This window comes from Ipomoea triloba, chromosome 7 (assembly GCF_003576645.1).
Source record: "Ipomoea triloba cultivar NCNSP0323 chromosome 7, ASM357664v1".
Classification (NCBI taxonomy): Eukaryota; Viridiplantae; Streptophyta; class Magnoliopsida; order Solanales; family Convolvulaceae; genus Ipomoea; species Ipomoea triloba.
This window is the reverse complement of record NC_044922.1, coordinates 27,355,745-27,367,279: the sequence shown is the minus strand read 5'-3', so window position 1 is coordinate 27,367,279 and position 11,535 is coordinate 27,355,745. Positions and strand designations below refer to the sequence as shown.

Sequence of the window (11,535 nt, the reverse complement as noted above, 5' to 3'; positions counted from 1 at the left end):
TTTTTAATTGAATACAATGAGAGCAGCCTCTATAATTTCATGTTTTTTGCCCACCTCCTGTCTATGTAGTTCCAAGGCCACTGTCCCACCACAATCTCTTCAACCAGTCCTACTATTATACTCTGCCCCACTCACATCAATTGCTTTTCATTCAACATTTATTTCGCGACGGTCGACGGCCGGAGATAATTTATATTTTCACTGTGTGCGCGTTACGATAACGCTATATGTTTTGTAAGGGCATACCTTGTATTTTACTTTGATTTACATGAAAATTCGTAGTTATTACTAGAAAGGTTGTTTTAGGTGAACATTTATTTCGCGACGGTCTATCGGAATAATTTATATTTTCACTCCGTGCCGCACGTTATAGCAACGCTATATGTTTTTCATGGGCATACCCTGTATTTTGCTTTGATTTACATGAAAGTTTGTAGACCCTACTCGAAAGGTTATTTTGGGTGAAGTCTGCATTGTAACTCTAACTGACAAAAGACAACAAGGAGGTAAATCAGCCTAGATAGGCAGTCATATGTGGCCGCCTCAAATCAAGAAGCCTCATAAACTGCTCCCATGAAAAGTTGTTCTTGAAACCTTGTGGTTAACAAATCAACTATCCGACCATGACATAAGAGTGTTGCGGTTTTCAATAACTAATAAGTGTTATTTTGAGTGTTTCTCTATTTTTTTGATAAAAAATATGTATATCGAATAATCTATAATTAATTTGAATAAGAATTAAAAAGCGTCAATTCTTTTCTCTAACTAACATGGTTTGATTGGTCCAAAAATCATTAAAATTGTTTATTTGTCACCTATACTTGGGACAAACGTTCCTTGGACAATTATATTATTCAATTATATGTTAATTATCGCAATATGGCTTGTAATTAATTGCTTGTCAGAGGATTCAAAAGTTCAACTAAACCACTTTTAGGATTAGTTTAGCCCAACATACATACCAACAAAAAACATGTCACTTCAATTCCATGGCAATTCTTTGACCCACATAGTCACATGTACCATCTCAAATTATTTTAATGTATTTATGACCACATTAAAACTGTCTTATTTATTACTAAGTCATTATCTAGTCTTATATATTATTACCATTTACTTTGTCCAAAAACAAAAAATAATTAATCAGTTGTACAAGTCTCTTTAATACAATTTATTTCTTATGTGGAGTTTACGAGTTATTTTACAGGAGTAGAGCTTACGTAATACACACCATGTTGATTACGGTTTTAAAAACATTGACCCTAGCGACAAACATGAGAAGTCGGAAAATTTTAACGGAGGCAAATGAAGATGTTAGAGCTAAAACACAATAATAGTGTGATATGACTTAATATGATATTTATAAAAGTATTGAACAATATATCACGAACCAATTAAATGATTAAGAAAAACACACAATTATTCAATTTACTCACACTCACTTCCATGTATATGATGTGAGTTTGATTTGTGGCAAGTGGTTCAACTAATCATGACTTGAAATTTAAAAAAAAAAAAAAAATCATGACTTGAAAAAAGAGAATTAAATCACACCAATTATAGGTGCATTATTTAACTGACTGTATTATATTATATTGTTCCTTTTATGTTTTTAATTTTTATTTTTATAATAATTAAATGACATGTTTCATCTACCAAGGCATCTGCAGGACAAAACGTTATCTAACACATAGTAACAAAATTTTAGGTAAAATAACAAACTTTGGTTGTTTGTTACATTCATAACAAAGATGCCACCTTTGATCATGGACTTATTCCTTCTTAGGCTTCCTACATTTTTAACTAACCTTGTCATTTTTTAGTTGTCTAATTAACTTATTGCATTAATCCCTTTTGTGTTTGGATGAATGTGATAAGATAATTAAGCATTCATCGCCTACTAATCTACATCATCCAAAAGAAATAAAATTAATGACACAGTAATTTAAGATAATTAATTAGAAAGCAAACTGGTAACACAATTATAATATCAAACCGGAAAAGAATTAAAATTGATAATCCAATCGTTTGGGACACTTTGTAAGGGCATTACTGATACAATGGTAAGATTAAGGTTTCGACTCAATAGGTAAACTCTATAGGTGCAATCCGATTAAGTCAAATTTGAATTAGTCAAAGACACAAACATAATGAGTTAATACCCAATATAGTCCTCAACTATAGTGGTTTTATTCAGTTTAGTTCTAAGTGACTTTTTGTACTCTATTTAGTCCTCGACTTTAATGGTTTTACTCACTTTAGTCCTCTGTTAAAAATTCTGTTTGTTGGGTGTTAATAACAAGGTTAACATGGTAATTTCATTTCTATTTTGTTTTTTATCAAATTAATTATTAATTATATGTCCTAATTTATCTCTATCTTAGTATCTCTAATGTATTGATACTACAGGAACATAATGGTAATTGATTGAGTTTGAATTCATTACTGTTAATGCTATTTGCTAATTATTTGCTAATTGCTTTGTGTTTGGATTCATTTGAAAATAACTAAAAATGCTTCTATTTGAATTCATTTGAAAAGTGATCAGAATTTCAATATGCCAAAGTTAACTAATTGCTCATTATTTGCTAACTGTTTTTTCTTTTTTTTCCTAAAGTATTATAATTTACTTTGTCTTTAGTATGCAATTGTGTAAATATATATAGAACATATAATTAATAATTAATTTGATAAAAAAAAATAAAATAGAAATGAAATTACCATGTTAACCTTGTTATTAACACCCAACAAACAGAATTCTTAACAGAGGACTAAAATGGGTAAAATCATTAAAGTCGAGGACTAAATAGAGTACAAAAAGTCACTTAGGACTAAATTGAGTAAAACCACTATAGTCGAAAACTATATTGGGTATTAACTCCAAACATAATTATTGAGTATTAAATATGAATGCTTTTTAATGCTCACTTTGCCCCTTAATTGGGCCGGGCCGGTGCGAATGCGAATTAGTCCAAGTATAGTACGAGCTTAAAGGTGTCTCCTGCAATTGCTTAGGATACCTCATGGTCTAACAAAAAAAACATGAATGCTTTTTAAGAAAGTTTATATAACTTTACTTTTGCCAATCAATGGTGGTCAAAACTTCTTGTGTGAAGTGTACAGGTGACGGGAAAACACGAATCGATTTACCTCCTTCATAGCCTTGAGGTGGGTTCATGAATCCAGGATATAATCTAACGAAACGAGAAATCTGAGTTATTAAAAAAAAAAGTAAAAAAGTGCATCCAACTTTATAGGATCGACCCTATCGTGCCAAATCCAGATTAGTCTCGGATACTTTTAAAAAAAGTTCATCCAGCTTTTATAGTTGTGAAAACATCTTGTATGTAGAAGTGTAAAGGCGACGAGAGAACGGGTAATTGATTTGCCTCATTCATAACATTAGTGCATGTTCATAGGTTCATGGTATAATTTGGCGAAGCGGGAAACCCATATAAAAAAATAAAAAAAAAATTTATCCAACTTAGCTTTAAGGTAAACTCTATCCAACAAACTTAGGGGGTGTATTCAATCACGACTTTCTTAAATACTTTTATCAACTTTAAAACTTTGATGGTATTCAATTTAGACTTTTATAAACTCTTTAAAAGTCTACATGTATTCAATTCAAACTTTTCAAAACACTTTAAAAGTATACAGGTATTCGATTCAGACTTTTGTAGAGTTATTAAAAGTTTACTAGTATTCAAAAAGTTATTGACTTTCACAAACTCTGTCAGAATAGGATTTCTATAGACTTTCTCTTCATTAATATAAATAGATGAAATCCAACCTTCCAACCCCAAACTTTTCAACATTCTCTACAGACTTTTTTTCCTCTATCTAAACTAGGCAAATTCTTCTATCAATTTTACGGTACGTTTCAAATCTTTCATAAATATTTTTTTTATGTTCAAGCAAATTTTTTGTTGCCATCGCAACAAAATAATTACTGCGAACAACAGCAAGCTGATGCTGTTCGCAGCAAAAATATTTGCTGCAACTAGCAGCAAGTTGTTGCTGGTTGCAGCAAATTTTTTAATTTATAATTTTTTAAATTTTATTCAATTAATATGTTTATAATTTTATATAATTGTATGTTTATTAATTATTAATATATATATATATATATATATATATATATATATATATATATATATATATATATATTGTATTAAGTTGAATTTTTTAAGAGATATTTATTGGTTCAGCATTAGTTGTTTCATTAATTCAAGAAATATTTTTATTGGTTATATTTATAAAAATTGATTATATTTTCTTTATGAATAATATACTCTATTTTTATGACATCAGTATTTTTTTTTTTTACAATGCACTAATTTATAGATAATATATTAATAGAAGTTATGGAATCTTTGTGAGGGTGTATTCAATTTAGAGTTTTAATGACTTTTGTAAATTTTGTAATATGAAAAAGTTTTTAAAAGTCTATAAATGTTTGTTCTATGAATATTTATAAACTCTTACAAAGTTTATAAAAGTTTAAAAGATTCTAGGAAAGTTTACAAAACTCTACAAAAGTCAATTAAAATCCATCACTTTAAAAGCATTTAAAAGTTCATGAAAGTCGTGATTGAATATACCCCTTAAATCCTAATGCAGGGAGTTGGTACAAATGCAGATTGCAGTAGAAAAAATATATATATAATAAAATAAAAACTGCATGCAGAAGTGGGGGTGAAAGAAGGAACAAGAAAGCACGGTTTGTGATTAAGAAGGGACGAGATCTGGGGTGATGAGAGCAAAGATTTAGAATACATATTGTATATACATATATGTATATATATAGATACAAATATATATTCTCTGGGCAGTGTCACAGCCTGGCTGTCTGTCTATGATGACTGCAAACTTTCTTTTCTTTTAAACCTCACAAACAAGAAGGCAAGCCAGAGATTTAATAGTTCTGTTTCGTTTGTAAATATCGCCTTATAACTCTAATCCACAAAAAATCACTATACCAGTCTAGTATATAGGTTGTTCACAGTTGATTGACTAAAATCAAGAAGATCAATAAATCACTCTCTCATAGTGAGTCGAATTTGTAACATTGTGATTACTAAATCAACAGTCTGACTAATTTGATTGTCCAAGTTCCGTTCTTTTATTAGGTATATAATCTGTGGTTCTATGAACACCCACACACAAGTATTTAGGAAAACTTGTAAGTCAGTGAGACATATCTCGAGATTTATCTCTTTGTTGAGATTTTACGGTAGAAACAGGTGAACAGATGAAAACACTTTGTGATTTTTTTTTAATGTATAAAAAGAAATGAAGGCACCCACACGTTTCAAGTAGTCCTTCCTGGTCTTAAAAGCTGGAGACCAGATAGATGATTGTCCTTTCTCTGAAAATCACAACCAAATAACAAACAATATACACACTCCCACACGTATGACCCCTCTCTTTTGTGTGTTCCTAGCTACCCTTTGTCTTCACTTATAACTAATCCATCTCATCATTATTTCTCTTCCCCCTCTCTCTCTCTTGCTTTTTTATCTGTTCCAATAATCTTTTACTCTTTTTCTTTTTCCCCCCTTCAAAGTTTGTGAAAATGTAGATTCATTTACCATCTAGTGATTAAAGAATTGATGAATGATTTTGAGTTGATTACACATGGGATGTTGTGTTCATTTGGACTTTAATTTTAACATGATTCTCTTGATCTCAATAATGTGTATTAGGTGTCTCGATCTTATATAATAGTCTATAAACTGCATATATATGAGTAGTAAAATCTATGTGACGGGATACTTTGATCTTATGTAACAGTTCATAAATTGCATATGAGAGGTAAAACTTGTGCAATGAGTTATGACTTAGTGACACGAGAATCATGTATCACCCACCTAGTTACCCTTTTGTGGTAATATTTATTTTATCTATTGTTGTTGTTTTTGGACTTATATATTGTGGTTGTGATTATTTAGGAAATGGTTATTTTGCTATCTTTCTATCTTCATATTTCTCCTATATGGCTATATGTGTGTAAACATGTATTGTGAATTTTTGCTTTACCTATATTTACAAAAAAAAAAACATTATGTTTTCTTTTTGGTAGTAGCTAGGTTAAAGACTTTATAGTTGATTTTAAGTAAATGGTAATTTATGTATGTTGTAAGAGTAAAAAAGAAAAAAAAAAGAAGAAAATTTTGATATTTTTAGAAGGTTTAGTATAAGGAAAATAAATGAAACATTCTAAAGGGTTCTTATTTGTTTTGAATTTGGGTAGAAGAGATAAATCTATGTATTTCAAAAGTTTATAGATTTTGTAAACGTCTCTAGTTTTCGTAAAATGAATAAATTGTAAGATGTGTCGCACAAATCGCTAGGTTTCTTAGAGTACTTATGCACCTATACTCACGACAATAATGGTCTATGAGTTTTTCAAAATACTTACACACTTATACACACAACAAAAGAATCAATTTAATATTTATCGTTGGTAAAAATCTAACTCGACACACAGAAGTAATAACATGGAGGAATTACAAGAGGGAGTGGTAAAAAGTGAAATGAAGTGGAGTTTGCAGGTTCCCAATGTGATCCTTTCATGATCATGATGACATCAAGGAGGGTGGGGGAGCAGCAGCTTGAGTGTTGTAAAATGATGTATGTCAGTGATGGTATATATATATGCATCCATACATGCATGCACCCACCATTGATGAATGATTGAAGAAAGAAAGAAAAAAAAAAGATAGAAAAACACAAAATAGGAAGCATAGAGTGGGAAGGAGATGATGACACAACAAACATGTCTTCCTTCAATCATTATATCATGGGCCATGGTCGGTCCATATTACAAGATAGATCAGTGACATTACTGACATACAAATTTATTTTTAATATACTCAATACTTATTCTTTGCATATTACAGAGTAATAAATTTTTATTACATTAAAAATAAATATTTAGTGTAATTAAAAATAAATATTTTTCAATGATCGACTTTTCCACGGGAATCATATTCTTGGGTGGGGACCCAAGTAATATTCTCAGATAGGCTATTAAAGTTGGAAATAACTGAAAATGGGTCAATCCTTGTAGTGTCAAATTTTCTTTTTCCATTATTTTTCCTTTTCAAATAAGGTTTTTTATTAATTTTTATTGGTCCGCCCTTCCCCCTCCCCCACCCACCCACCCTATAAAGAGGAGAGCTAGCTAGGGTTTTCAAAGTTTTTGACCATGTCTCAGTTCACTGAAAATGTAGTACATTCCTGTTACACTGCTGCACCATTTAATGAAATGAAAACGTCTGCCAATGGGTTTGGTTAAAAGTACAATGGGTAAAAATTACATTAACATAAGAATATAGGAGTAACAAAGATCATAAAGCCACTGTAAAATTTTTTGGAGCATAATATACATAATAAGTTGTCTTAGTTGGTTATTTTGGTCAATACTCCTTACAAAAACTAATTCATGCATGATTGTAAATTTGACCCGAACTCTATACATTAACCTAGATTCTGATCTCATAAGTAATCGATGTGGACGCATCATTTAGGTAATTACTAATTTTAAGATAGATAAATAAGTTGTCTTGATCATATATTCTTGGGTGACAGTTAAGTATTAAATACGTAACAGACAAACCGTCAGCCCTAAAATATACACGACACGGTGACAAAAGGGTGAATTTGTGCTAGATAGCAGCGACCCCGTGGGATCACGATGAGGGTTTGATTTCTGACTTTGTGTTGCACATCCTGGGTTACATTGTGACATACACCAATACTATCGCCATCATCAGGTAAACATACAATAATTTCAAGATAGATAAATAAGTTGTCTTGGTCAGATATTCCTGAGCGACAGCTAAGTATTAAATATGTAACAAACAAACCACCATCCCTAGAACATACACGACACATTAACAAAGGGTAAGTTCGTGTGTGCTGGATAGCAGCGACCCTGTGGGATCACGATGAGGGTTTAATTTCTGGGTATGTGCTGCACATCCCGGGTCACATTGTGACCTACACCAACACTATCACCATCATCAGGTAAACAATAATTTCAAGATAAACATAAAAGGTGTGTTGGTGGTTGTAAAATGTGCTTGCATTGATATAATGGAGTGATAGAGATAGGGGGAAGCTAGGAAGCTTTAGTTTGGAAATAAATGAGAGTAAGAGTTGTATTAACAGAGAAGTGCAGTGGGGGGTAGTAAGCTTCATTTTCATATTGTAAGGTAGTGTTTGATGAGAAAGGTTTTTGTCTAGGGCCAGCCTGCACAAGCCTAAGATAGCAGACCATCACATTTGGGGTCTTTCTTGTCAATCCTGAGAGGGACAGCCTAAAAGCCTTCAAACCCTCCCACTCATACAACACACAAACATCTCATGAACTCACACGTGCGAACCCTTTTTTTTCTCTTTTCTTTTTTTCTCAAAAAAAAAAATAATAAAAATCATATCTTTTTGCTGTATATAAATGTGGGGTACCAGTGAGGTCACTGAGAGTCTCCCTTCTTCACAACTTGAAAAACTTGCCCAGACTTTCAAGAATTCTTTCATTTTTTCTTCTCTATATCTATCCAAGAATTCTTCTTTGTATTCAAGAATTCATCTTTCTAATAGTTTTTGATTGAATGTGGGCATGGCTAGTAATAGGTGCATATATCCACCACCAAATTACTCTCCTTCTCCTTCATCTTCTTCTTCTTCATCTTCTCCATTTGGGGCTTCAATGGGGATGGTTTTTGCAGACATGGGCTCCCTCTCCATTGACCCCAAGAATGGTGGCACACAAATTTTACAAGAAGCCTCTCTCCCCAAGAACACTGAGATTGGAGGGGGGGAAGGGAGGGGTTGTTGGGGTTTTCCATCTTTCTTGAAAGGGGGATTAGAAGATCATCATCATCATAATCATAATCATCATCAAAATCATCAGAACCAGAATAATAGTGATGGGGATGAAGGGGGGAAGGGCTCTGATTGCAGTGATGGGTTTGGGGAGAACAGTGAGCCCATCATTGATCTTAATGCTGCTGTTTTGAGTGGGGAAGATCATCATCATCATCATCAGCCTATCATGCATGTGGGGGGGAATAATGGGAAAGAAGCAGAGAGCACTGGGCAGTCTAAGCTGTGTGCTAGAGGCCATTGGAGGCCTGCAGAAGATGCTAAGCTTAAGGAGCTTGTAGCCATCTATGGCCCCCAAAACTGGAACCTCATTGCAGAGAAGCTAGAAGGAAGATCTGGTAAGACCAAAGTTCTCATCTTTGGATATATTTGCTACTGTTCTGGGTAAATCTCGCTTTGTGATCCTAACATCTAGAATCACAATGAGTTAAACGGGTAAATTCTGTTTTGTGACTCTTGTGCCATACATAGCCTATAGTTGATCAGTTCAAACCAAGAAGGTCAATAGGCCTCTTGTGGCATAAATTGTCTATAGCTAATCAGCTCAAGGTCAATAGGCTGTTTTGTGACTCTTATGACAATTTGACATAAATTGCCTATAGCTGATTAGCTCAAAATAAGAAGGTTAATTTGTTGTTTTTACTTAAACTTGAAATATTGTGGTTATCGAGAATTGACTAATTTTATGATTGTGGGGAGTGAAGGGAAGAGCTGCAGGTTGAGGTGGTTTAACCAGTTGGATCCAAGGATCAACAGGAGGGCATTCAGTGAGGAAGAAGAAGAGAGGCTAATGGCAGCACACAGGCTGTATGGGAACAAGTGGGCAATGATTGCAAGGCTGTTCCCAGGGAGAACAGACAATGCAGTGAAGAACCATTGGCATGTAATCATGGCAAGGAAGTATAGGGAGCAGTCCAGTGCTTACAGGAGGAGGAAGATGGGGCAGCTGGTTTACAGGAGAATGGAAGAAGATGATGAGATTGCCACCCCAAACAATGGCGGCGGCGGCGGGGGAGCGGCCGCCGCCAGAGATCATGGCGGTAATAGTGGTGGTGGTAGTGGTGGCGGTGTTATGAGAACAACATCTATTGGACCCATTAGTAGCACTCAATTTGGAGGTGTGGGTAGTAATAATAATGGTGGTTGGATGGTTTATGGTGGAGCTAATGGTTCACCCCACATGGTTGCCTCTAGTGAAGCAATCCCAACTAACAATGGCCACCACCACCACCACCCTCCACCTCCATTCTCTGCTCTATGTGCCCCTCAACAACCACCCTTTGATCCTTTTCCAGGTTCAATTCCTCTCTCTCCCCATTTTCCTTAATTTTAGATAAGATTAATCATAACCCAAAATTCGTAACCCTAGCTGGTAAAATACAGGTAAGTTATTGAGATTCAAACTCGTGACATTATAGTTACAAGTATGTGCTTGAATTACCAATCTTGTGATTACAGTTTCAATCCTTAACCATCTTGACTGAGGTCAATTGTTTTAGTCTTGAAGATTCTTATTTGGTTTTGTGAAGGGCAATGCACCAACCAAATGGTGGGCATGTTGAATCAAGGAAGATATTGGGGGAAGCCCCACCACCACGACCACCACCACATTCTCGGCCACCACCCTCCGCCGCCACCGCCGCCATTAATGATGACACCAATGCAGCAACAGCAGCAGCAGTACTACAACTTCCCATACTCCATCTCCCCGGACTTCTCATCACGGCCGCCGGAGCCCCATCCTCCACCGCCGGCGGCGGCGGCCGCCGGCGACGACAGAAAAGGCGGCGGCGGCAACAGTAGTACAACGTGCGACGCAATTTCTCCCCCATTCATAGACTTCCTCGGAGTCGGAGCCACCTAATTAAGGCGCAGCCATTTTTTCCGGCCGTGAAAACTCAGTTACCCAACACTGAAAACAACAAAAAGCCAACTCCTTTCCCCATCCCCACTCCCCAAATCAGCAAACCCCACCCCCACCCCCTCAAGAACTGTTAAAACACAATAAAAGCTTCTGCAATTCTGTCACCACTTGTCTCTTTACTCAATAATTCCCCCCTTTCCCCCCTCTCTCTCTCTTACATTTTTCTTGCAATTCGATTTTGTTTTTGTGTATGAACAGTGATGTGTGTAATGTGTGCTAAAAGAGAACAAAAGCAGACACTGAAAATCGAAAGACATCCTTTGGTGATGGGCCTGCAGAAACCAGGCAGGAATTCTGGTCCCAAAACGAACGCCAAAAACAAGAATTAATTTTTAAGAAGAAAAATAGAGAAATGGGTTGCGAGGGAGAGAGAGAGAATTAATTATGTAACTGTTTAAACATCCTGGGCAGAATGTTCTGATGAAGTTGTGTTCATGCCTCCTACGTGGGAATAATATAATGCTCGCAAACTGTCCCCAACAACAGTTGTGTTTCCCTGCCGCCCAGTTTCATTCGCGTATGCTTGCAGAATGTGAGTCCATATTATGGGAGGAATTTTATTATTCTCCATTCTTGTTTTCTTATTAAAATAAAATTTAATTTGTGTGGGGATACCATCAATCCATCATAGATTTGTTGAGCTTTTTTTTTTTTTTTTTTTTTTTTTTTTTTTTTTTTATTAATATTTTTTTTTCAATCTATACATTTTAATCTTG

At 34.5% G+C, this 11,535-nt stretch overlaps 1 protein-coding gene across 1 annotated transcript; it reads left to right on the top strand.

The window, feature by feature from the left end:
- The first annotated feature begins 8,928 nt into the window (after positions 1-8,928).
- Positions 8,929-10,924, top strand: LOC116026111 (transcription factor MYB35-like). Its single transcript, XM_031267561.1, has 3 exons — positions 8,929-9,233; positions 9,600-10,190; positions 10,425-10,924. Exons 1-3 carry the CDS (start codon positions 9,065-9,067, stop codon positions 10,757-10,759), a joined length of 1,095 nt encoding a protein of 364 aa, XP_031123421.1. The 5' UTR covers positions 8,929-9,064; the 3' UTR covers positions 10,760-10,924.
- Positions 10,925-11,535: the final 611 nt, after the last annotated feature.